This window comes from Mesoplodon mirus (genome assembly GCF_964341445.2).
Source record: "Mesoplodon mirus genome assembly, chromosome: 15".
Lineage (NCBI taxonomy): Eukaryota > Metazoa > Chordata > Mammalia > Artiodactyla > Ziphiidae > Mesoplodon > Mesoplodon mirus.
The window spans coordinates 28,884,523-28,912,364 of NC_138991.1; the positions used below are offsets into that span (position 1 = coordinate 28,884,523).

At 46.2% G+C, this 27,842-nt stretch overlaps 1 protein-coding gene across 1 annotated transcript in view; it reads left to right on the forward strand.

Moving 5' to 3' along the window:
- Window positions 1–14,123: 14,123 nt before the first annotated feature.
- The window catches only part of TGM3 (transglutaminase 3), a gene marked incomplete at both ends in the record, with an annotated part of 35,582 nt that continues 21,863 nt past the window's right edge, over window positions 14,124–27,842 (forward strand). The window contains 6 exons of the mRNA XM_082644506.1: window positions 14,124–14,301; window positions 14,646–14,888; window positions 15,496–15,614; window positions 17,011–17,139; window positions 20,361–20,538; window positions 20,642–20,777. Of these exons, the coding sequence (XP_082500632.1) occupies window positions 14,124–14,301; window positions 14,646–14,888; window positions 15,496–15,614; window positions 17,011–17,139; window positions 20,361–20,538; window positions 20,642–20,777 (983 nt within the window). The remainder of the gene's footprint in view (window positions 14,302–14,645; window positions 14,889–15,495; window positions 15,615–17,010; window positions 17,140–20,360; window positions 20,539–20,641; window positions 20,778–27,842) is intronic.

The window sequence follows — 27,842 nt, forward strand, 5'->3', positions numbered from 1 at the left end:
ATATGTGTGCTCCTGCTGTGTGACAAACCTATGCTCTGTTCTGAGAAGATGTGCATGACACACAGCCTGGACCTTCAGAGAGTGAGTGATGGGGGCAGACCTAACCAGATTGCCCCAGTGCAGGGAGATGCATTTGGTAAGAGAGGCCCTAAAATGTACCAAGTGCTGTGGGAGCCCAGAGGACAAAGAGACAATGCGGATGCCTCTTTTCCCATCCGCCTGTCTATTCAGTCTCACTTTTCTCAAGATCCAGCATTCCCACCTTCTCCCTAATGACCTAACCAAGTCATGGTGCTTCCCCCCCTCTCCAAGTCTGGGGGAAGCCTTGAGAAGTCTCCACTCTGTCATGAACCCTTAGAGCATTATCATTTTTTAAAAGTCCTTTGTCTATCACAGGAAACCTTGGAACTTGTAAACAGCCACAATAGGATCTTTTGAAAAATATATCCCCTTAAAACAACAAACAAGCAAATAAAATATGTAGAATGAGAGTCTCCCCCTCCTTTATTTAACCAGTATAGAAGCTACGCTCAGAGATGGTCCGTGACTTACCCTCCAGTGTTACAGAGAGCACGTGGCAGAGCCAGAATGAAAGCATGTCACGGCTACAGGCTCAGGGGCTGTCCCCACTGCCTCATTAAAAATAACAGTCCCCCCCCGCCCCTCCCCACATCTGAATCAAACTGACATTTGATTCCAGGTGACAACTGGATTTAATCCATTATGGTGCACATCCATGCACTTTCTACTCACATCACCTATTTGATTATTCCCCCACTTATCAAGTTGAGAAGAGTGGGCATGCCTCCACCCTAGTCAGATGAGGCTTCCAAGGTTTCAAGGTTTAGTGATAGCCCAGAACCCAGCCAGCATCGGAACTGAGTGCCTCTAACCCCAAATCAAATGCACTTTCTGGCACACTGCAACCTGAACAGTGAACCGTGATGAGCATCTCACGCCCCTCATGCAAGTGGAGACCATCAGCGTGTGCAGATGGTGAGAAAGGACTAGGCAATTTTCTGCTCTGGGTTCTGGGGAGACATTTCTTTGAACTCCCCAACGGACTTCTCAGCGTCGGCTCTGGACAAGCTACTTCAAGAAAAGCATGACATCATTTCCTAAACCCTACGATCCAGGAAGTTGTTCATCTTGAAAAAAAATCATAAAATCAAACTCTGCATTTTTTTTATCTCCCCTCTTCTCCCCAAGCTGGTCTTGCACAAGCACCATGACCTTCCATTGGGTGACAAGTATGTGGTTAGTGAAACGCTTACAGGTACTACAGGAAGGACCTGTAATGAGGTGGGTGCCTCACCCACCTCATTAGAACTCTCACTGGGGTGTGTAGGAGAGGCTTCTATAAATGGCAAGGTGATCCCAGTGGCCAGTCTCCCCACACCATCTGTGCCATTCCCAGACGAGCCCAGAGAGGAGACAGAGGAAGGTGAAACATGAGTGGTGAGTACATGGAATCTTCTCTGCCAGTCCCCGCTGGACGCCCATGCTTCTGGGCCAACTGAGAGGCAAGGGTGTCCAGCTCGGGACAGCTGCCTTGCGAACTCTGAAGGCTAGACCTTGGTATCTTAGGGTTCTCTTTCTCAGTGGCTGGCTGCCTATTCCCTCTAGCATGGTCCCGGGGAGAGAGCATGTTTGGGATGGAGTCCTGAATAATGGGCAGGGTCTTCAACGCAGCTGGAGGTCACGTCCCCTTAGACAGACGGACTAACGTTGCCTTTTCAAGCCAGCTGGTACCTGCTTTCTGTGTTTCTCAGTGCAGTTTTACCAGCTGTCAGTCACTCTGGCAAAGAAAAGTGCATCTCAGGGCTACAAGGGAGGGAGGGAGTGACAGCATGTACGTTGATTTAAAAGAAACCATCGGCAGCGCCGGAATGCTCCTAAGTAAATTACACATCCAGAAGCACCAGCAAGCTCTTTGAAAGTGACTTGGTGAGCTGGAACCGCCAGGAGCAGAAGGGAGCAGGTGTGCTGAGGACAGTTCCTACCAGCGGCACCTGGGAAGGGGGTGAAAAATCACTGCTGGGGAGCTCAGGTTCTCTGGCTCTGCGGCCACTTTGAGGACTGGGCTCTGCTTTGACGGCGCCCCTGCTAGGCAGCAGGCTAATTATTGCCTGTCATGGGTGCTCTGCCTAGTGGTTTGGCAGCTACACCAAATCCAAACAAGGCAAGAGTCAAACCGGTAAAATACTGTGAATGGTGGTTAGGGCTGCAGGAAGGTTTGCCCAAGAAATCGCTGAGCATGATGCAAAAGGGCAATGCTGGTTACTTCAGAAGTCACAAAGACCAGGACAGGGTGGCAGCAAAAAGGACCATTCCCATATCCCCAGCTTCTTCCCGTGAACACGCAGTGGTGCCGGGTTGCTAAGAAGGGGAGCTTGGATCCTGTAGACTTTAGCAAGAGGGGATGCCAGCTGTCAGCCAGGCCATCTCCTTCCCTCTGGAGGAGATGGTGGCCCAGGAAGGTACAGACACTTACCGGGGTCCCACAGAAAGTTGATAGCAGGGCCCAGACTCGGTTCTAGCAGCACCCTTTCCACTGTGTCCTACCATCAGAGCCGAGCTTATCCATGAGTGCGGGTGACATCTGCAACACAGGGAAGCAGTACTGAACCTGGTTCCTCATTTGAGCCTGAGGCTCTGCTGCCGCTGAGCCTCAGGCTCCCGATTCAAGACAAAGGGCTTGAAATGGATAGACTTCCAGGCTCCTTCCAGTAGACAGCTCACTCGCCATGAAAGGGCACCCAGGGACAGAGAGCAATGGGCCCCAGCAGAGGCTCACCCTCCAGGGGCATGTGCACCCACAGCAACCTGCCCACCGGGAGACCTGCATGACATCCTGAGGGGCCCAGTGTGTCAGTGCCTGTGACTCATGGAGTTGAGCTCTTAAGGCTCAACTTCTGGATCCACCAGATGTTCTAAGGTCACAGTGGAATGTGGACGATGGTCAGTTCAGAGAAAATCAAATTTTTAAAAAGAGAGACAGGGAAACACCTTCACTCCTTTGAAGCTCTCACACCTGAGTTCCTGGCCTGTCTTGGTCACTCAGCCAAGCAGGTTTCAGAAAATGGCTCCTGAATGAACGGGTTCACTTACTGGACACCCAGGGAAAGAGCCACGAGGTGTGGTGGAGCACAGAGATCATGAGGTGCGGTCTCTGCCCTCGTGGGGCTCGAGGTGGATTGTCATTAGGCTATGTTACAAATCCAAGCAAGAGCCAGGGGGGCAAGAGGAGGAGGGGATTAATCTTGGCCATGGTTTGGGGTAGGAAAGACCCTGGGACCCAGGTGGCACTTGGTATGAACGATGAGTTGGACTCAGTCAGAAGTTTTGTGGGGGCTTCCCTGGTGGCGCAGTGCTTAAGAATCCACCTGCCAATGCAGGGGACACAGATTCAAGCCCTGGTCCGGGAAGATCCCACATGCCGTGGAGCAACTAAACCCGTGTGCCACAACTACTGAGCCTGTGCTCTAGAGCCCACGAGCCACAACTACTGGGCCCACGTGCCACAACTACTGAAGCCCGTGCACTTAGAGCCCGTGCTCTGCAACAAGAGAAGCCACCGCAATGAGAAGCCCACAGACCACAACGAAGAGTAGCCCCCGTTCGCCACAACTAGAGAAAGCCCACGCACAGCAACGAGGACCCAAAGCAGCCCCCCTAAAAAATTAATTAATTATTAAAAAAAAAGTAGTTTTGCGGGTGAGGAGTGCTCTGGGCGGAGGGAACAGGAAAAGAAACGTGGGTGGTTGGGCACGTGTGACCCAGGGGACTATCAGGGTCGCAGTGTGCCGGTCTGAGAGGGCTGCGTCTCGCTCCCAAGTTAAGGTTTGTGTTGGAATCTGGGGTGTGCGGTTATTCTGCCTCCTGGGGTGGGGGGTGATGTGGTGGAGGAAGGCCTGGCAGCCTTCTGCACAGAGTGGTCGGGCACCATCTGCCTGCCATGCACCGAGGCCAGAGCCCCACGCCGGACAGGAATGCAGGCTGTGGACACAGACGCTGGGCCCAGTGTGGAGGGGAAGCATTGTTCCTCATCCATGAGGCCACTTGGAGGCCCTGGGTCAGAGGCAGGGTCCCCAAAGTTCAAACCTGTATGCAGATCTCTGCCTGCAGGAGGCCAGAACCTCTGTGTTGGGGACTGACATCCTGTCCCGCTGGGATGGTGAGCTTTCCCGCCAGCCGCTTTGCTGGGCAGAGTGCTGGCTTCAGGACTTACCGTCTCTGGCCTCAAGCCCCAGTCTGCAGAGGACCCATGCCGTTCTGGGCTGTGGGTCTGCACAGAAACCCTTTCCTGGGAGCTGGGATGCCAGCGGCTCTTTCCCCATTTCCAAGCCTCCGCGCTCGTGTCCGTGCTGCTCTGTTCACCTCAGATAACTTCTCGGCTCAGCCTCCACCCTGCTGGGCTGTGCTCCACAGATGGAGCAATGGTTCCTTCCCCAGGGCCCACATGTTGGCCTGGGGTGTGAGCTGAAGTGAGGAAATGCTTTCCCCTATTGCTGAAGTAAGGAAAGGGGCCTCAGGTCTCTGGTAGGGGCTGAGGGGGATTCTGAAGGAGTCTGCACTCCTCTCTCTCAGCCTGTTTTCCTCCTTTGTAAACAGGAGATGGTGACTGCACCCCCTCCCCCCGCCTCCCTCCCAGAGCAGCTGTGTGGCTCAGGGGAGAGAATTCACGGAAAGGAGCTTTGATTAGTGTAAACGCTATGTAGGCCTAAGGCAGTGATTCTCAGTCATGGCTCTGGCTCGGAATTGGAATCACCAGGAGAGTTTAAGGAAAAAAAATCAATGCTGTCCGTAATGCAGAGATCCTGATTTCATGGGTCAGTGGTGGGGGTTAGGTTAATATGAATTCTCCAAATGATCCTTGTACTCAGTGAGGGTCTAAGAGATCCTAAACTCTCTGGAAGTGAAGGGGGCTCAGAACCCTTCTTCCTTCCTCTCCTCTCATGCTGACCACGTAATGTCAAGGCAGGGAGGAGGCTGTGGGTGGCCCTTTCTCTCTGGCAACTTCCTGGAACCGTGCCCAGGTCATGCCACCACCACGACGTCAGCTGGCTGCAGGGTGGCAGTGTGGAAATTGCGTGTGGTCAGGCCGCACCGGCTCCCAGTCTGGGCTCGGGCCAGGCTCTGCCTGAGCAAGTGATATTTGGCTGGTGACATCACCTGACTGCACTTTCAAGTCCCTCATCTGTGAAATGAGAATGACAACATAGAAGGGTTTGTAACTATGAAAGGACACATGCGGACACATGCGGACACATGCTCAGCAGTGTCTGTGACTCTGAGGCCCTCAATGGCAGCCCATGAGAAAGCTCAAACCCTCTTCTATCCTGTGTTGCTGGTGCCATTATGTGTAGGATCCTAAGGCATTTGTATCCCCCCCTGCCAGAGGGCCAGGCCCTCGTGGTGGGCACACGTGGGATCCCAACAAAAACCCTACAAGGAAGGATGTTTGGTTTCACTGTCCCCTTCTACAGAGATGCTGAGACCTTGCTCAAGGCTGCTCAGACCATCAGTTCAGGGCTCATTCATCCCGGGATCTTCACCAGCCCCTCACTCAGCCACCCAGGGAACCCTCATTACCCCACGACCTGGGTGCCAAGAAATTGTACCACCCATGCTGCACAGGGATTGAAAATGTCTGAATGTGAGGGAAAGATGAAGGGACGCAGCACAGGCTAGAGAGAGAGAAAGAAGAGAGTGGCGAGGGCTGCAGCGAGCAGGGGTCCTGCCAGGAGCTGGAAACATCCCGGTGCCTGGAGCTGAAGGGGTCGTTGGGAATGACTCACAGCCCACCAGTGACCGAGATCTAAGAACTGGTTTCTGAGCCAAACTCTGCCTCTAAACTACCCTGTGACCTCAGCAGATGGCTTCCCCTTCCAGTGCCTCAGCTTTCTTACCTGTCATATGGGAATATTGGATCACATCACTGTTTTTCAAGCTGCCAGTTGTCACCCATTAGCAAGTTGTGAAATCAGTTTAGTGGATTGTGATCAGCAAATTAAAAAAAAAAGCAGAAAATATCAGTGCATTGTACACAGTAAGGGTTAGTATTGTTTTGTGAAACTTTACGTCAATTATAGACCCATGTGTGTAAACAATGTACAAAATGTATTTCTGTATTAATGAAGTCTCTAACAGAAAGCTTGAAGACACTTGGCTAGATAATTTTTAATATATCTCTCAGCCCTAATTAACTCTAGAAATCTGTAAGATTAAAAAAAATCTTAGTCTAGAGAAGAGACCTAGGGAATAGAGTCTGGGCAGGTGGGGAAGATGCAGCCCCTAGAATATCATTATGTGATGGGCACCTGCCAGCAGCTCTCTGTGGTCCTCCCAGAAACAGCAGGTGAAAACCCCAGGCCCACATCTGCAACCAAGTCATCCTTCCCACCTGCTGCAGGTGACTCGATTACAGAGCCCAGCTGATAAGGATGGAGACAGTTGCCTAGTGAGCCCACTTTCACAATCTGGAATCTCTTCTGTGCTTCTCATGTTACCCCTGCCAAAGGTGGACCACAGAACAAGGGGAGGTTACATTATCAGGTATACGTAATTAGGTTTAGCTGTGAATGACAGTGAACCCCAAATAACAATGGCTTAGAGAAATAAACAAGACAGAAGTTTACTTCTTCCTTACACAATAGGTCTGGATGTAGGCCTTTCTGGTGGAGAGGACAGCTGCACAATCCCCAGGGACCTGGGCTCTGTGCAGTTCCCCACTCTGATGTCCTGAGGGCATGCGTGGTCTAGAGTTGAGTCTACATCACACCCACACCCCGGGCAGCAGGTGGAAGAAGATGGAAGTAAGCAGGCTAAGGGCATTTGCCAACTGTTTTGAAAAAGAAGTTTCCTCAGAAGGATTGAAAACAGGTATTCGAACAAATACTTGCAAATGAATGTTCATAGCAGCACTATCTACAAGAGCCCAAAGGTAGAAACAACCCAAATGTCCCTCAACTGATGAATGGATGAACAAAATACAGTATATAAACATAGTAGAATATTATTCAGCCATAAAGAAGGGATGAGCTACTGATAAATGCTACCACATGGACGAACCTTGAAAACATTATGCTAAGTGAAAAACCAGACTCAAAGACTACATACATGTGTGAGTCGATTGATATGAAATGACCAAAATAGGCAAATCCAGGGGAACAGGAAGTAGATTAATGGTTGCCAGGGGCTGCAATTAGGGGGGGATGGGGAGTGACTGCAGATGAGTGGGGGATATATTTGGGGTTGATGAAAAAGTTCTGAAACTAGATAGTGGTGATGGTTGCACAACATTGTGAATGTACTAAATGCCACTGAATTGTATGCTTTAAATGGTTAAAACGGTGAATTTCACCTCAATTTTTTAAAGAAAAGAGGCTTCCTAGAAGTTAATACACATTACTATACCTACAAGTCATGGCCCAGAACTCATTCACATGACTCCCAGCTGCAGGGGAGTCTGGCCACTTACATGGGGGATTTTATTACCAAGAAAGAAGAAGCAAGTGAATACTGGGGTAGACATTTGTCATTAGTGGTGCTTGGTGGCACGGATAGTCTCAGGATAAAGAAATTGGGGAAATTGGCCCCGGCCTGATGGTAGAGTTAAGCGGTGACTCAAGGAGGCTGTGTGGCATTGTGAGATGGGCCCTGGATGAGAGTACAGAAACATCCCACAGTGGGCAAACCACCTCCTGGGCCTCCACGTCCTCACAGCCAGAATAAGGGTGTGGGGAGATGCTCGGTCTCCAAGGCTTCTCCCTCTGATGTTTTTGAGTCTGTGTTGATGAGTCAATTGTAAGGGCGAAGCCACGCTCCTTTCATCCCTGCCCTTCATCCAGGCAGGTGTAAAAAACAGCTCTGAGGCTCATAAACATCCATGAAGTTGTAAACTCAAGAAGAAACTTGGATGGTTGTGCACCTCCCCTATCCTTTCTAGAACACTCTGGCTGTGATTAGTGCTATGCCAAGGGGTGGTGGGTGGGAGAACAAAGGCCCTGGATAATCCACAGACAGGATCATCAGATCCTTGATTTGGGGCTGGCAGAAACGATCCTAGGGCTCACAAGTGGGGCGGTGACTGAGGGAGGCAGGAACCACCTGGGGGCTTTGTGAGCGTGCACTCAACATGCCGTCCCCCTCAGGATTCAGGGATGCTCCTCTTCTACTCACCTCCCACGTAGAATGCCCTTTGGAACACATTTCCCCCTCCAGGTGCTCACTCTCTCCTCCGTGTCAGGATGCAAATGCCAGAAGGGAGGACAATGCACAGTGAGGGCTCCTCACCACCTGGGTGCCTTCTCAACTGAAGGTCCTGCCAGAGTCCCACTCCCAGGTGGAGAACAGGGGACCATGGCAACAGGGAGGGTCAGTAAGACCTGGGTTCAGAATCCTGGCTCTGCCAATCATTAGGTATATGACCTCAAATGAGGTATCAGTTTCTTTCTTTTTTTTTTTTTTTTAGTTGAAGTATACTTGATCTACGATGTTGTGTTAGTTTCAGGTATACAGCAAAGTGATTCGTTTATACATATATATATATATAATTTTCCATTATAGGTTATTACAAGATATTGAATATAGTTCCCTGTGCTATACAGTAGGACCTTGCTGTTTATCTATTTTATATATAGTAGTGTGTATCTGCTAATCACCCCCTCAGTTTCCAGTTTCTGTAAGATTTCATCGATGACAGGTATAAAGTGCTCTGTGTACTGTTTTTTGGGTTTTTTTTTTTTTTTTTCTGTACGCGGGCCTCTCACTGTTGTGGCCTCTCCCATTGCGGAGCACAGGCTCCGGACGCACAGGCTCAGCGGCCATGGCTCACGGGCCCAGCCGCTCCGCGGCATATGGGATCCTCCCAGACCGGGGCACGAACCCGTATCCCCTGCATCGGCAGGCGGACTCTCAACCACTGCGCCACCAGGGAGGCCCCTGGGGTTTTTTTTAGCAATACAAAAGGTAAATATTTATTCAGAACAAAACTTTAAACAATCGATTTTACATTCTAAGCCACAAGGTAATAGCAAAACATAAAGGAAAGACAAAAACTAAAAGAAAAGCAGTGTACTGCCTTTTCTACTTTAACTTGATAACACTTAGTAGACCCAATGCCCTCTAGCTTGGCCTATTTCCCAAGTACATTTCAGAGTTAACAGCTCCCTTGGAATTCTGTCTTTCTCCTGAGAGTCCGGAGGTTGCAGATGAGCTCCAGTCGGCTGCTTCTCTGGGGACACTAGCTATTGAGGCTAAGATGCAAATGTAAACCTTTCTTTACTCAGGAGCACCTCTATTTCTCACTGATGGCAATGAACGGGGAAGGGGAAGGCCACAAAGGAGCAGGGCCACTTTAATCCAGACATGGTACCCCAGGGGGCAGTGAGTACACCCTGGATTATGTTCCTTTGTCCCTTCCGTATCTCCCAAGTATTCTGAAGCTCCTGCCAAAGCTTCTGCTTCCTTCCCCAGATGATTTCTTAGCATCCGCTGGGCTCATTATTCTTGAAAGAGCAGACTTTCTGGGCCCTCAAGTGCTGAGGAAAATGTTGTGAGGTGTGAGAGGTAGTGGAATGAGCACCGGGCTTGGGGTCAGGGAACTCTACTCTAGGCTAGCTCTGGCACCAGACAGCTATGTGATTTTGACCCAGTCATTTAACCTCTCTGGTCCTGTTTCATCTGTTGGAAAACCAGGGGATTGGTCTAGACCAATTTTTAGGTCTTTTCCAGCAGGAAAATTCTAGATTCTGATTCTGTGAAGAATGGCTTCTGAGCCACTGAAAGCGCTGTCACAAAGTCCATGCATTTTAATGCCGTAAGAGAGGCCCTTGGCCACCATTCAGAGCCTATTGACTCAGGTTACACACACTTCTACCAACACTGGTTTCACAAATTCTCAGACCACATAGATTAGAAGCAGCAAATTAACAGGGGGCGGGATGAGCTGCAAAGACAGACACCCTGACAGAAGCCAGGGCCAACAGCGTTCTCAATTCAACAAACATTGATGGAGTGCCGACCACTGCTGGGCCCCTACCTAGCACTGGGGCATAAAGATGAGCAAGGCAGCCGGAAGAATGAAAATCCGGGGAGAAGACAAGGGGTGGGGAGTAAAAAGTACCAGAAAAAAAAATCTCCAAATACAAAAATGAAAATACATTTTAAAAAAGGGAGGGGAGACATATCTGCACACTACAGTTCTCGGTCGGTAGTCGTTACTGATGACAGTGTCACCAAATTCAGGAAAGGCTGAAATGGAGTAAACTCGGTTTAGGAAGGCAAAGTGAGATGTCTCTTGTAGTTTTAAGAAGATCTCCTTCAAAAACGATAAAAAATGGTTAAAAAAAAGTTTTGGCACTTAAGAGGGGTAAGCTGGCTCTGTGTTCACCCTAGCAGGCAGGCGGGTATTCAGTGCCCGGCCACGTCGGTTAGCTGAGCTGCCACAGAATTGTGAACCGCTTTGGGACACTGGGCAAAGGCGTGTCCTCGTTTGCCACAGAGGTTACACACGATGCCCTTCCGGCAGTAAGGGCTCAGGTGCCCCTCGTCCCCGCCCCTGAAGGGGTGCTCTGTGTACTCTTGAGAGCAGTTGACACATAGGAGACTGATGACAAATGTGTCATGCTCTTCCTCACCCTCCAGCTCAGAGAAGCCTTGCATGTCCCACGAGCACCCCATGAAGGAGCAAGACTCCTTCATGCCGGGGCTCACGCTGGGAGAGGCAGAGATGACCATCTCAGTCACCCCAGGACTTCACCTAGTGCGCGCAAAGCGCCCTTCATCTCCTTTCGGTGTCCCTGCAGCCAAGGCACCCTGGAGCTCAGTCTTCTTCATCATTTTCCCTGCAGACCAGCCCCTGCATTCTGGCATGAAAGGGAGACATCGCCACTATTTTTTTGATAGTTAGAATTGTTTTATATTTCAAGACTTAAGCAAACCTATGTAAACTGGCTGCGTGTACTTTTGCATGTTGATTCATCTTTTTTTCATACAAATTCTTTTTTAAGTTGAAGTGTAGTTGATTTACAATATTATATTAGTTTCATGTATATAACATAGTGATTCAATATTTTTATAGATTATATTCCATTTAAAGTTACTATAAAGTATTGGCTATATTTCCTGTGTTATACAGTCTATCCTTGTAATGTATTCATTTTACACATATTACTTTGTACCTCTTAATCCCCTAACTCTTTCTTGTCCTCCCCACCTCTGACTGGTAACTATAGTTTGTTCCCTCTATCTGTAAATCTGTTTCTGTTTTGTTATATTCATTTGTTTCATTTTTTATTTTAGATTCCACATATAAGTGATAATATACAGTATTTGTCTTCTTCTATCTGACTTATTTCACTAAACATAATACCCTTCAGGTCCATCCATGTTGTTGCACATTTCATTCTTTTTTATGGCTGAGTAGTATTCCACTGTATATATATACCACATCTTCCTTATTTATTCATCTGTTGATGAACATTTAGGTTGCTTCTGTATCTTTTTATTGTAAATAATGCTGCTGTGAATATTGGGGTTCATGTATCTTTTTGAGTTAGTATTTTTGTATTCTTTAAATATACACCCAAGAGTGGAATTGCTGGATCATATGGTAACTCTATTTTTGGTTTTTGAGGAACCTCTGTACTGTTCTCCATAGTGGCCGCACCAATTTACATTCCAAACCAACAGTGTAGGAGGGCTCCCTTTCCTCCACGTCCTCGCCAACCCTTGTTGTTTGTGGAGACGCCTCCATTATTGGCACAAGTATAGCAAACAGTGCATAACCCTTGGCACAGCAAAGAAGGAGGTGGGCCTGTCGGAGGGAAGGCAGAAGCTGGCTATAGATGGGAATCCCTGCCACCCCTCTTTCCTCACCCCTGTTCTTGACTGAGGGCTGTATGGGGACATAATTGCTGCTCTCAAAGAGTCCATGGTCAAGAATAATAAGCTTCTCCTGGGGAATATCCTTTAGGGTTTGGGAGTGGGGAAGAATCTCCGGGGAGGCTTGTGTGACCTCAGACCACACATTTCTAAGAGCTCTTCTTTTTTCTAAAACGAGACAGTGAGTAAAGCTCTACCGAATCCCATGCACAGAAGGCAGTGAGCACAGTTGGTAAGAGGCAGGGGTTTAAAAGGTGGGGACGTTGCCCTAAAGAGTCCTAGCTTTTAGCAAACCAGCGCTCTGCAAGTCATGTAGAGCTTGCTGTTTGCCAGAGGGTGCCTGAGCTCTGAGCTGTCACCATTCAATGTCTACACACAGGAGCATTCATCTTCTTCTGTCCCACCTTCCCTCCCTTTGCCTTGCCCTTCATTCAATAGATATTTTTGATTGCAGGAATGTTTTAGTTTCCCTGAGTAAAAAAAAACTTAATTTATTCTTTCAATAACCATTTGTTCAATGAATGAATGAACAAGTGGGCATTTGAATGAATGAATCTTTAGTACTCCAAGTGTAGGTGAGATCACCTCCTGAGCCCTGCTTCAGCAGCAGCCTTTGGCTCATCACCCAGAGTCTGCGTCCCACTCAAGAGAGTGTATCTTACGAGCCTCTGCCCGTCTCCGGAGTTGCTTGGATGGGAGCCCCCAGCCCCAGGCCTGCCCTGGAGCCACACCCTCCCTGCCTCCCCTTTCTCCTCTGTGGAAAGCCTCTGCTCTAGCCAAAGGAGACACCTGCTCTCCTGGGCCTTGGGCCTCTCTGCCTGTTGTCTGGAATGCACCTGACAAAATTCTCTCTTCCTTCAAGGCCCAGCATTTTCAATGAATTTTTTCTGATCCCTATAACTGAAAGCGATTCTTACCTGCATCTCTTAGACACCTTTTTGGGGGGAGATTGGATTTACCTCATTCCACCATTCATTCTGACATGTTGTCTTATGCACTCCTGAAGCTCTTTGAGGATTCAAACTACTTTTCATACATTTTCACACCCCCAACATTGTGCTTTACATAGTGTCCTGTAAATAATATGTATTCTCTATATGTTTATTGAATGAATACCCCATATAGACCTTTCCTTATAGACTAAATTTAGAGCTCTAGTCATGATAGTCATTGCATGACATTAGTTTTATGTTTGTTTGTTCATTTATTCCCTCAGTTGTTTGTCTAACTGTCCTAATAGAGTCAAGCAATGTGCTAGGCATCAGAATATAAAGTTTAAGAAGGCACATTCTGATGAACACAGACAGACACCTATAAAGAAGAGTTGTGCCTGGTGCTAAGATGGGCTACTCCACTCTCATCATAGCCATGGCCACATCATAAAGACAGAGACCACTTTCATTTGCAGAAGAATGGGTGGTGAACATCTCAAATGTAACTCAAAGGAATTAAATATCTCAAAAGGTTTAAATCGGCTAAACTCCTCATATCTCCTGGAATCTTTCTTCTCTGAAACCCTTCTCAGCTTAGCTCCCTCACCTCCACAATCACCTGAGAAGTTTGGAGGTGGATTTTGAGGTGTTAGTCCTCAGGGTCTTATCCAGGGATCTCATGGCCTTAGACCACTCTTGCCAGTGAGCATTTGAAAGACCTTCCAGGCCAGTGATTGCCCAATCTCCAGCCTCGAAATACTTGTCAGGGTTACACAATCCTCCTCAGTATCAGATGCCCAGGCCAACACCGAGGTGTTGCATATATAAAGTACAGATCACACAGCTAAACGTTTGCTGGGTGTTGGGGTGATAGAAGACACCTGGTATCTGGGAAGACACAAAGGGAAAAGCAAGGAAGCCAAACCAGGGTGGTGGATTCGAGAGAAGTGGCGTCCTCCCAGTTCTACATGAGCCCCCATCCACAAAGGAAGGAAGATAAAGTGGACAGAATTGGTTACTCAATTCTGGCTGGTTGGGTGAAGCTACTTCTTTGAGAGCTGAGTGACAGTTGGCCAGGTGGAGGGGGAAGTGGGACTAGTGTGTGCAGAGCTTCTGCAGCCTGAAAAGGCAGATGGGAATAGGTTGTAAAGTGCTTGCTATGCTTGCATTTTAATGTGATTCTTCCTAGAAGATTCTTCCCCAGTGAGCCCTGTCCAAAAGCAGTCTCTTTGGTAACTTACACTTTTTCCCCCACACCACCATCCCTTGCCTCTGAGGATCTCAAGTCTTCTTTTCTGTCTCATGGCTTTAGAACTCCAGAGTGTCAACTGGCAGATAACCAGAAATGAGCAGGAACATCACACAGACAAGTTCTTCAGCCAGGAGCTTATCGTGCGGAGAGGCCAACTCTTCTCCATGTCATTGACCTTATGCCGAAGTCTCGGCTATAACGGACATGTGACATTCACAGCTTCCACAGGTACCTGCTCCCTGCTCCCCCAGCCAACACGCATCTGAGTAGACCTTGGGGCTGTGCATCCAAGGGATGGTGGTGGTGGTGGCCCCGGGCTTTAGCCCAGCTCTACCATTGACTTGGTGTGACCTTGAGCAAGTTTCTGCCTGTCTCTGAGTCTGAGGGTCACAGTCTTCACATCAAGAGGGATTTGGCCCACGTGGTCTCTCCAGCTGCTTCCAGTGCCATAACACAATGTTTCATTGTATGATGTCTCCCAAAGGGCCCTGGCAGTTACATTGGAATCTGGTTTCTCCCCACAGTCTGGCCAACACTACTTGGTTTCCATTGTCCTATGCCTTCTTTTACAGGGCCTTACCCCTCAGAGTCGGCCAAGACAAAGGCTGTGTTTCCACTCCGCAACAGGATAAGTGGCACTGGCTGGGGTGCACAACTTCTGTACGACAGGAACAATGTTCTGAGCATCTCCATCCTCAGTCCTGCCAATGCACCCATAGGAAGGTACACGCTGAGTGTTCAGATCTCCTTCGAGGACAGTGAAACCACTCTGAAACTTGGAACATTCATACTGCTCTTTAACCCCTGGTTGCAAGGTAGGCACCTAGCCACCCACACTCCCAGCCATCAGCTAAGTGATGCCCATGGAAAGGAGATGGGGGGAATGCTTTTCATGGGCTCAGGTTTGATTAGGGAAAGTTTGTGGAATATGGAAGCAGCACAGAAGCTAGAAGTCAGAAGCCAGGGGTTTGAGTCCAGCTCTGCCACTTAACCAGCTTTGTGTGTCTGGCAGTCACTCTACCCTTCTAAGCATCAAATTCCTCACCATTAAATGGACATCGTGCATTTTTGGAGCTATTGCAGGGATCTCATGAGCTTTTGAAAACTGTATAGTATGGTGTAATGACCACAGCACAATTCTGCAGCGTGGAGATAGCTTGTGCCTGAAGAAGCAAGTGTTTCATTCCCAGGGGTCTCATTTTCAGATTCTCAGGTCATCCCAGCTTCTTTTTTCAAGCTCATAGTTCCCACAATATGAGGTGGAAACATTATAGCCCAAGGCTTCACTCCTCAGTGGAGGTTGGGTGAAGGGTTGCAGGTAGGGCTTGCTCCAGCCCCCAGGAGGTTACTCAGGACTGAGAGGACGACTGGTCTCTATAGTCCTCTCTATAACCCCTAATATCTGCTTTTTGTGTCAAACAGCTGATAGTGTCTTTATGAGTAACCGTGATGAGAGGGAGGAGTATGTTCAGGAAGATGCTGGCGTCATCTTCACGGGAAGACCAGGTTACATTGGCATGATTGGCTGGAACTATGGACAGGTAAAAAGATCATAAAGCCTGGTGGTAATGTCCCTATTATACCCAAGAAGCTCAGCCGCTGGTCCCACAGATAGGCGGAAGTTCCCAAATCTGTCCATTCGCCTGCCTTCTCTCTCTCATTCATCCATTCGGAAGGCATTTACTGATGACCTACTATGTGCCAGGCCCCAAGCTGCACACTATGGATACAGGAGATGGATAAGACAGATTTCCTGTCTTGGAGGAGGTCACAATCTAGTGGGCAAAACAGACACATAACTAAATTGATGCAATGAAGTGTTATTGGTACCATGATGCACAAATGAGGATAAGGCCCAGTAGAGACACTTGGGACAATAATGTAGTTTCTGTTATTCATTCTAGGTAAGAATGTGAGGAAGCTTCCTTGGTGTGTGCATTCGACCTTTCAAAGGTCCTTCATTAGTATGACATCTGAGTCCACAGAGTTCCCAGGTTTGCTCAGCCTAAAAAACATCCAGAGATTCCCTCCACCTTTTCTTTTTTCCAGTAGATAAATGAAGACATTACAACGAAGTGCCTTGGGTGAGGTACCTTGCATGTCCAGCAGGGGGTGGACAGGTGCATTCTCTGCCATGTCCAGACCCCATTCTGTAGTCAACCAGAGCACATCTGCCATATATTTTATATATTGAGTTTTATATGTTGGGTTCTGTGTTAAATTTCATTCAAAAAGAAAGTGGGGTGGGGTGGGTAAGGGCATAAGGTGCACCCGGGGATGGAAGGGAAGATATTTTTGAAGGGCGAGATCTGGGTGGGCCTCTCTTAGAAAAGAACTTTTGATCAGAAACCTAAAGGAGGCAAAGGAGCCAGATAGATCTCTTGGGGAAGAGCAGTGGAGGTAGAAGGAACTGCACATGCAAAGACCCTAAGGCAAGAAAGAGCTTGGCCTTCTCCATTTGAGAAGCAATGACAAAAATAAGACTTATTTTGTGAAAATGCCTTCAAATTCCAATTTAATGAGACATTTTATCTTTTTAATCAGTTCCCCCAAAGTCTGAGTAATATGCTCAAGATCAATGTCAGATCTAGATGGAAACTTTGAGATGAGCTCAGTCTGATTCCCTGTTATAAAGATGGACAAATTGAGGCCCAGACAGGCCAAGTGATTGCTCTCAAGTTCATAACAGTGAGGGAGTGCCATTAACTTTAGGGACCTCAGTGCAAGGCCTTGTGTATAGCAAGGGCTCTGGATGAGTTTGCAGGGTTAAAGCCCAAGTTGGGTGGTTGTTCCTCAGATTCTCTCAGCTCTGGAGGCTGCGGAGTGGAAGCATCTGGGCAGAGCCCATGGTTCTTACCAGTGTAGCCCCCGGGCCTTCTATAAGCTGATACTACTTGTCATTTCTTTCATCGTAACATATGGTCCCATTTTGAACAGTTTGAAGAAGGCATTCTGAACATTTGCCTCTCTCTGCTGGATAAGAGTCTGAATTTTTGCCGTGACCCTGCTACTGATGTGGCCCGCAGAGGCGACCCCCAGTATGTTGGTCGGGTGCTGAGTGCAATGGTGAGTGATGAGAAAACCATAATAACTAGTTATTCCTGTATATCAAACCCAACTCTGGGTTAGGCACAACCACTTATAGCGTTGGTTGACATCTCACAAAATATAGTTGTGGCTGTTACCATCCCCATTTCGCACACGTGGAGCCTCTACGTTAAAGAACATTCCTGAGACACGCAGTGAGTGAGTGGCAAAGGCAGAGCTGGACCCAGGCTACCTGGCTCCAAAGCCCTTTCCACTGTACTGTGAGGCCTTCCTCCAATGATGAAGGATTTGATCTTTGGGTGTCTGCCAGGACCAGAAGGAGGCAAAGCTGAGAATTTGCTCCATCCCTGGGGCTCCTGGGAAAGGAGGTAAGCTCCTGAGCCAGCCTGAAGCGTTAACCTCCTTTGCTCTGACTCATCCCATCCTCAGCACAGAGGGCTCGAGTGCCAGCGGGGAGGGCAGAGGCCAACACAGTCATTGTCTAGATGGGGAAACTGATGCCAGGGGGCTGGAGTGACTCACTCACAGCCTCAGCCTGTGAGTCTGGCCAGAGCAAGGCCTCCAACTGCCCGCCCAGGGCCTCCTTCACTTGCCCAGTCCCTCCATGTGAGAAATCTGTCCCCACTTCCCCAGACACATGCGCACGTGCACTCAGAGGCACACATAAGCTGGATGCTGGAGGAATGCACTGCTCTGTAGTCAGTGTGCAGAGAGCACCTCCATCAGAAAGTATCCAAACAAGGAATAGCCTGCTCAGAAGTTACAAAGTAAAAAGCTAAAAGTCAGAGAGTTCTTGAACTTTAACCCTCTGAAACTAAATGATTACTCAGAAGTGTCTTTAACTTTTTTTTTTTTTTTGGTTAATGGACTAGGCATTTCAAGTCTCTTTTGAGTTGGGAGAATATCCAAGCTAACAAGCTAGTTACATGGTTAGAAATTTGAATGGCCTTCTGACTGCATGATAGATATCGGGGGTCATCAGACAGCTTTGGGTTACTTCTTAACCCAAACTTCACAGGACAGCTGTGGGGAGGCCCAGGCAATGTGCAGGTGCTGAGGAAATGGTGGGGACCAAGGCAGCTGGGAAGAGTGCAGAGAGGGAGTGGGGCCTGGACCCAACTTCAAAAACCAAGTGGCCCAGGAGGGGGTGGATTAAACCCAACGCCAAGGTCGAGGGAAGCTGGATTCAGGCACTTTAGGAAGCTGAGCCTCCTCAGCTCAGGAGAGGGGAGGGGAGGGTAGGCAGCTGGCTCCAGTAGCTGCTGACTCACCCCTGCCCTCCAGACAAACCACTTGATCTCAGAGCTGGGTGCCTCAGCGGTACCTCCCCACTCTCTCTCCAGCCCTCCTGGTTGGGCTGGGCCACGAGCTAATTATGGCCTGCGTGGGGCTTTGAAACCTTGACTTTCAGTCAGAGATGACTCTGCTGATTACCACTTTGGAGGCTGGTGCACCTGTGACTCAGGAGATGGGGATGGTCTGTGCAATCTTCCATCTTGAAGGAGTCCCATCTGGCCCCATCCTGCTATTCCAGCCCAGACCATCCTGGAGAGGCTGTGGAGCTCACCCATCACACAGAGGGACCGTGGAGGGCTGGGTCAGCCTGTCCTGGGCAAGGATCCTTCCATTTCCAGACTGTTCATCCTCATAGGCCTTGCCCTTGTGGCCCCCACAGAGAGAGGGAGCCGTTCTCACTGTAAGGTTGGGATAAATGCTAGTCAAAGTTTCATAAACTCTGAAAACTTGGCTGCTGGAACACAGCTGAGGGAGTACTTGTTTCTAAAGTTCCCTGTGTTGGAAGGTAAAGAATGAAGGCCCAGAGAGGTGAATCGACTCCCCCGCAAGCAGTCACCCAGCTGACAAGCAGCCAGGCTGGGCTTGCAACTCGGGTTTCTTCTTCTTCTTCTTTTTTTAAATTTTTTATTGGAGTAGGGTTGCTTTACAATGTTATGTTAGTTTCTGCTGTACAGCAAAGTGAATCAGTTATACGTATACCTATATCTTCTCTTTTTTAGATTTCCTTCCCATTTAGGCCACCACAGAGCATTGAGTAGAGCTCCCTGTGCTATACAGTAGGTTCTCATTAGTTATCTATTTGATTTTACTTTATTTAAAATTTTTTTTAATTGGGGTATTGTTGTTTTACAGTGTTGCGTTATTTTCTACTGTATAACAAAGTGGAGTTCCCTGTGCTATACTGCAGGTTCTTATTAGTTATCTGTTTTATACATAATAGTGTATATACATCAATCCCAATCTCCCAATTCATCCCACCACCCCCTTTCCCCCCTTGGTAACCACACATTTGTTCTGTACATCTGTGTCTCTATTTCTGTTTTGCAAATAAGTTCATCTGTACCATTTTTCTAGATTGCACATATAAGCGATAATATACGATATTTGTTTTTCTCTGAGGTTTCTCCTTTTTTCATTCTCTTTTAACTTTTTATCATGGAAAAGTTCAGACTTTCACTAAAGTAGAGGAAAAAGTAAAATGAACTCTTACGTACCCATCACTGGCTTCAGCCATTACCCACTCAAGGCCAGTCTTGTTTCATCTCTGTCCCTTCCTCCAAAGACTGTTTAATAAATCCCAGACATTATATCATTTCATCCCTAAATATTTCAATATGAGTCTATAAAAGACTCAGACTAAGAAACTCAGATCTGTTGATTGCTAGTCCAGTGCTCTTTTCATACTGCATCATGGTTGTGTTACTTATACAAGAATCATGCCTTAAGTTGAGGGAATGAATAAATGAATGAATGAATGAAAAGCAACAGTCCATCTTTATTCTTTCCAAGAAGAAGTTAGTTGCTAAAGTTCTAAAGTGATCTTTTTAGAAGACCAGGACACCAAAAGAGAGCTTCAAACCATGGACTCCCAAGTCAGGCAGCAGCAGCAACCCATGAGTTTTGGCCAGAAATTGCCTGCAGGCTGATTTTCTGCCCGTCCCTCACCACTGACAAGCCACGGAGCCTCAGTTTTCCCTGTGAGCTGGGAATGATATGTGAATTAGGGGCAAACATGGCCTGTTAAGGAAAGCACTTTTAAATTCATATACTGCTTGATACTCCTAGGGGGATCATTATCACAATTATCATCCAAATCACCCAGAAAGACAGAAAATCCACTTAAAGGAGGCTCCCTGGCTTCCTTCCTTGTCTCCTTATCTTGTCCCCTGAACTCTGCATGTCACTCTCTGTGCTGATTTCTTTGGGGTTTTTTTCCTGCCCAGATCAATGCCAATGATGACTATGGTGTGGTTGCTGGGAACTGGAGTGGTGACTATGGAAGTGGCCAGGACCCAAGGCACTGGAATGGCAGCGTGGAGATCCTCAAGAAGTGGCAAACTTCTGGCTTCAGGGCAGTCCAATACGGCCAGTGCTGGGTCTTCGCTGGGACCCTCAACACAGGTACTCTGGGTGTGATGTGCCTTTCCTGGGTGGGCAGCAGTGAGGTACTCCAAGGTACCATCTCCACTGCACCCTGAGTCCTCAGACTACCCTTGATTTGCAGTGCTGCGGTGTTTTGGGATTCCCTCCCGAGTTATCACCAACTTCAACTCAGCTCATGACACAGACAAAAACCTCAGCGTGGATGTGTACTATGACCCCAGAGGACAGCCCATGGACAAAGGCAGTGACAGCATATGGTGAGTGTCTGACCCTTTCTGAGCACCACATCTGAGCAGCTTCTCCCCAGCTCTCCCCAACTCCTGGGACCCAGCTCCAAACAGGAGCTGGGAGGCAAGTACCATGTCAACATATAGTTTAGAGTGGAAATGCTATCACTTCTTGACCTTTTGGCTAAGATCAAGTGTAAAATGAAAATGCTGAATCTAGCAAGAATCTAGCAAGACCCGAAACAGCTCTTCTCAGAGTTCTGCAAATTCTGATGGTCTACTTTATCTTGCCGCCAGATTAAGGCTGTTATACCAGTGAAAGATATGATTCCTGGGCTCTTCCCTGAATTTGTAGCACCCACTAGACTCTATGCTACTTTAGAAGATAAGCACTGAAACTATTGATTTTCTAGTAATAAATATAGATTTATGTCACTTCAGGCAACCCATATGACTTTTGGGTTTTCTTAGAGAAAAGTGACACATTTTCTCTTATGCATATATACTTTCTGTGTATCTTGGTTGATAGAATAAAATGTTAGCTTATTCTGGATTCCAATTGAAAAAAAAGAGACTTTATATGTTACTGAGCATATATATTTCTAACCATAAATATGCTATGTGCACATGTATCTATCCACGCACATATGTATGCAATATATAATAAATGCCAACTGGAAGTAAGTTATCTAAAACATATAGACATATATTCATAACTTTGTATAGCTGCATATATACATAAAATAGATATTGTTACAGCTATTTAAGATTATACCATATGCCAAGTTATTACCAGATGGCAACTGAAAATAATTTTGTCTATATCTGTATATACACATAGATATCTATGTGTCTATGTATATAAAGTACTACATGCATATGTCAATAATCCATTGTTTGACTCCATTTCAAAGGCTATACACACACATAATCCCTCACATGCATATACTTGTCTAGATAACCTGATAACAGATGCCATCTTATTTCCAGGTGTTCAACTTGGAAATGGTCTATAAAAAAATTCTTTATTACTTATTATTCCCAGAATAAGTAGATCCAACTTTACTGAAATGTACTCAGGGTAACAAATAAAGTCAAAGGAATATTAAAATTAACAGAAAAATCTTTTAAAACAAATAGACAACACCCCACACCAATAATGGCACTGAGCATCCCCTCCCCTCTGAAGGGAGGGAGGAGTATGAATTCACTCAAGGTCACATGGATTCTAGGGTTTAATGGGAAAGAGAAAGCTTATTTCAGACGTTCTTTCTTAATCTGCCCATACACAACGTTTCTCTCTAGTGGCACGGCTACTTATAGAGAGGGTTTTTTTCCAGCTTCTCATAAATGAAGGTCTTTTCTTCTCCTTGTTTTTTTCTTTTGTTACTGTGTCCAAAATCCCATTGTAACCTGTTCTGATCCTTGGGGCAATGCCATTCCTGACTTTGGTTTCCTTCACAAAAGGAGACGCTTGGTTCAACAAATGACGGATTTGGGGAAGGGGAGGTCCCCTTTGGCGTAACCCTTCTGTGATCATCCTGCACACTAGCAACTGCAGAGAGACCAGAATGCTTAAGGCTCAGTCCCTCCACTGAGAGCATATCTGGTGCTGCTAGGAGATAAGGAGTGGGGAGGCCATTAGTAGAAGCTATTTAGCAATGTGGGATGGTGTGGGGTATGCCAGGTGCGTGATTCAGACAGTAAGCACTGTGGGAACTCAGGGAGGGAGCCATCAAGGAAGACTTCCTGGGAACAGGAAGGTGGGGCCTTTAAGCTGAATTTGTAATTAGTCCTGAGATCTCTTGGTTCCTGGTTCATGTTACCACTCCACATTAGCTTCATAATTCATTCCAAATATAATCACCTTGGGGCAAGTCTGGGCCTGTGGAGACATTCCAGGGTGTCTCCACTGTCATTTCTGTTGGCCTCATTGCAGGGTATTGGGCCCTAAAGCTGTGATTTTTCCTGGGAGTCTCATCCCCCCTCATCAGAACTGTCCTCAGAAAGCAGTGAGACCTGTGAGTCCCTCCCCATCCTCCTCCCTACCAGCTGTGGGTGGGGAACCAGCACTGGGTGGTGTGCGGACAGGGAGTCCTGAGCCCTAGTTCCAGCCCCACTACCATCTGGCTCTAGAACTTGTGAAAGCCACTTCGTCTTTCTGGTCCCCAGTTTCCCCAGCAGTGAAATATAAAAGTTGGCCTGAAACTAGATGTTCACTTAAGTCTCTTTAATTTTTTTATTCTCTGAAGCTTCAGCTTGCCCCACTTTTTATGTAAGAGCTACCCCACCCAAGGGAGCTATCACATCCCTTCAACATGGTTCCCACCGTGGGTAGTGGGGGAGCTATCCCACGAGTCATTTTCTGCATGGAGTGGAATTACTAACATATTATTAAAAGGACAGTTTGAGTTTGAACAGAAATCCTTCCAACTGAATCTTTGTATGTTGCAAATGTTAAAAGCTTTTAGAACCTTGTCCAGATTTGCTTAAAGTAATAGAATGTAAGGATCAAGTGAGGTTAGGCATCTGAAAGTGCTTAATAATAATAACAGCAGCAACTAATAATTTGCTGAGCAATTGTTGTGTTCCAGGTAATGTTCTGAGTGCTTGCATGTACTCTTCAGAAACAGTGAAGTAGGCATTATTATGAACAACCCATTTTACAGTTAAGGAACCTGAGACACAGAGTCATTCACCCAAGGGCAGGTAACTAGAAAATGGTGGAGCTGGGATTTGAACCCAGGGGGCTTTGTAAACTATGAAGCACCAGAGAGATGCCAAAGAATGTTATCACTATTCCTGACTGATGTTTGAGAATTCAGACCGCTTACTTGGAGATTTTCCAGAAAAGGAGTGGCTGGACACCAACCAGGTGGAAAAGCTGGGTTCTAAGTTTCACACTTAGGCAGCAAATGCACCTTTTCTATGATACTAGATGCTGTCTCAGGAGCTCAGTGGGGAGAAACAATTTGCCCAAAGTCAAACTGAAATAGCATCCAAGTTGGAGGTGGACCTAGGTGTCTGTCAACATGACTCTCCCCAGTCGAAGAACATTAGAGCTGGAAGGGATCTTAGAGAGAGACCTACTCATTTCATAAATGAGAAAACAGAGGCCCAGGGAGAAGCACCGGTAAACGGCTGGAGACATTCGGACGCTCTAAGTAAATGTCTAACTTTACGTAAATTCCTTAACTTTTCTGTACCGTAGTTTCCCATCTGTAAAATGAAGGGCTAGGTCGGGGACCTCAAAATTTTCTTCTAGATCTTTCTTTGAATCACATTACAGCATCCAGTGGGGTCCATTTTCTTCTAAGTCATTCTGCTCATGACAGTGGTTGGACTTAAAAGGCACAAGGCTCTGGAGTTTTCACTTCGTCGGAGTCAGGACACTCTGGGGGAAGCTTCTTTAATATGGTTCCCTTCTACGCCACTATAAAGGAAGTTTCTAAGACCTGCAACCAAATGATTTGGAACAGTTCGGCCAAGGTTATCTTTTTTTTTTTTTTTTTTTTTTTTTTTTTTGCGGTATGTGGGCCTCTCACTGTTGTGGCCTCTCCCGTTGCGGAGCACAGGCTCCGGACGCGCAAGCTCAGCGGCCATGGCTCACGGGCCCAGCCGCTCCGCGGCATGTGGTATCTTCCTGGACCGGGGCACGAACCCGTGTCCCCTACATCGGCAGGCGGACTCTCAACCACTGCGTCACCTGGGAAGCCCAAGCCAAGGTTATCTTTATCTTGACATTTCTGGCTCCTTTTCTTATTTCATTCAACTTGATTCCCCGGTTTCTCGAGTCACAGACTTGACTCTATTTGTAGCCTTTTATAGAGCTCCGAGGTGGAAGGCAGATGGAGATTTCCCGGCCCTGTGGTCAGGGAGGTGGAGTCGGTCAGTTCTGGAGAAGAGCTGTCAGAACCCATACCCCCCACTCGAGCCCTGGCTCCTAATGCATCTCTCCATGGCCACCAGCCTCCACTAATACTTAGCTAGTCCCCAATGTACCTGGAGCAGCTTGCTCAGACCCACAGCAAGGAAACCAAGGCTGCAAGAGTGTCCAGGATCCAGAACAATTCAATTCAGTGAGCATGATGTAAGTACTGCATGCCAGACCCTGCACTGGGCACAGAGCACCAAGAGAAGTGAGATACAGGAATCTCGCTAGAGGAGTTCCTAGCTGCATGAGAAGCTGGGTGATTACTGAGCAGAAGTCAAATAACTGAATCATGCAAGATGCAGAGATAGCACAGAGGTAAGGTTGGCACCCTCTGAGTACGTTAGGAAAAGATTTTCTGAAGGAGGTGGTATCTGAACTGCATTTGGAAGGACAAATAGGCAGAATGGGTAGGGATTTGGGTCACTTTCTAGAGAGGGTCTCCTGACCCCGTGAATTCAAAGGTAAGCATAACTCAGTTGCTGTCTCTAGGGGCGGTGGTTTATAAACTTCGAAGGTAGCATTAGAACTGATTTGAGTGGAGGGAGCTGGGAGGGGCGGGAATCTGCATCTTTTTAAATAAATGCCTGTCTCTCCTTTTCCTAAACTCCTACTCCTGAAACACTCAAGACAGGAGCAGAGCCCAAGGTTGGGAGGTGGGAAAGACTGTGGCACACAACCAGAAGCAAACCTGATGGTGCATTTGAAAGACACACACATCCCAAGTAGCTGTGAGCAAAATGCTGGCTTTCAAATGATGGAGGGACCAGGATGAACTTGTTATCTGCTTTGTCTTAAATTCCTGCCTTGCAAATACGTATTCAAACATAGCTACTTACCAATCTATCTTAACCAACCCGCCCTTATCTAGGGCTCTCTGCCAGGAATGAGATGAATGTGAAACGTGGTGTTCTCCCTGTTTCCTCATCCTCTCTTTCTCCTTTCACCCTTCCAGTGTCATCTTCCCACACTCCTCCTGCTTTCTCCTGGGTGAATTTTAACTGATCTTAAGGACCCATTCAAAAAGGCATTTTGTGGGGCTGCCTGGAGATAATTTTTATGATGACTTTTTTTTTCACAACTATAGGAAATCTCAGAAATATGTAAAGAAGATAATTTTCTATCAAATCTTTTCTTTATTAGTTGTTGTTTTTATAGAATTGGGATCATACATTTTACAAAGACATGGGTAAAAGATGGAGCATATGATAGACACATCCTACTTTTCACCACACCTGGAAACCAACCACTTCATAGTTTTAAATCGTGTGTTTTTGACTAAACATGATATTATGAACATTTTCACAATGTCATTAAATAATCTTCAAAAAAAAGATTTTAAAGTATCATATTCCATTGAATGGTTAAACCATTATCTCTTTTCCTGCTATAAACTATCTCCTATTCCCTGTGTTACCTATCCCCTTTTTTTCCTACTGTAAATAACACAGTAACGAGCATTGTTATATGTAAATCTTGAGCACGTCTGTGATTAGTCCCATAAGAAAGATTCCTAGTAATGGTATATTCTGGGTTAAAGGGAATGTACATTTTAAAATCATCTAGTGCTGTAGCCTTCCAGAAATTTTGTAATGACCTATGTTTCTTTTTTTTTTTTGAATTTTATTTTATTTATTTTTTTTATACAGCAGGTTCTTATTAGTTATCTATTTTATACATGTTAGTGTATATATGTCAATCTCAATCTCCCAATTCATCCCCCCCACCCCACCCCCTGCTAAAGATGCACTAAACATTCTTTTTTTTCACACACACACACTGTATTTTATTTTTATAAGAGATAAATAAACTGATGCCAAGCATTGTAAATGGATGACCATAACAAAAGCAACAATGATTGCAATTGCCAAACATGAAACACACTCATACTATGTCATAATACTGACATTCAGTCCAGTAATCCTCCACTGTAACAGCTCCTTTACTTTGCAGTGAAAATTGATTTGTAAATTTTTTGCCTCTGAGTCCTTGTGGGATTTTTTTTAATTCAAACTGAAAGTCACCAAAATTATAATCATCCTCATCAGTTCACTCAGTCCCATGTAATTTTTTTTTCATCTTGATCTTTTGTTAGCACTTTTATGAATTCATCAGTTTTCCATTAGAGTTCTGAAAATGCTTATTCATTCAGTTCAGCAGTATAGTCAGTTACCAGAAACCTGTACTTGTCTGAGTCTTTTCCATGAATTCCTTGAAAATGAAACCCTTTTATAGGAACGTTTTTGCAAAAGCATCAGAATACACCCAGAACTGTCTGTAAATGACAAAAGACTTAAAAATGACCACGGTTAAAGATTTGATGAAAGTTAATAATAATGCAATTGACAAGGAAATTTAGTTATTTCTGAGATATACATTTTAAAGTAATAACTAGAATTATGACTTATAACATTATACCAGAACATATAAGATTTATAGAAATTTCATGCAATGTCTGAAACATTTATGTTAACATATTTCCATACAAATGACCCAAAGAAAGTTTAGTATTAGTTGTGTTTTTTTTCTTTCTTTGTTTGTTTTTTTATACTGCAGGTTCTTATTAGTCATCAATTTTATACACATCAGTGTATACATGTCAATCCCAATCGCCCAATTCAGCACACCACCATCCCCACCCCACCACGGTTTTCCCCCCTTGGTGTCCATACGTTTGTTCTCTACACCTATGTCTCAACTTGTGCCCTGCAAACCGGTTCATCTGTACCATTTTTCTAGGTTCAACATACATGCATTAATATACGATATTTGTTTTTCTCTTTCTGACTTACTTCACTCTCTATGACAGTCTCTAGGTCCATCCGCGTCTCAACAAATGACTCAACTTCGTTCCTTTTTATGGCTGAGAAATATTCCATTGTATATATGTACCACATCTTCTTTATCCATTCCTCTGTCGAGGGGCATTTAGGTTGCTTCCATGACCTGGCTATTGTAAATAGTGCCGCAATGAATATTAGGGTGCATGTGTCTTTTGGAATTATGGTTTTCTCTGGGTATATGCTCAGTAGTGGGATTGCTGGATCATACGGTAATTCTATTTTTAGTTTTTTAAGGAACCTCCATACTGTTCTCCATAGTGGCTGTATCAATTTACATTCAGTGCAAGAGGGTTCCCTTTTCTCCACACCCTCTCCAGCATT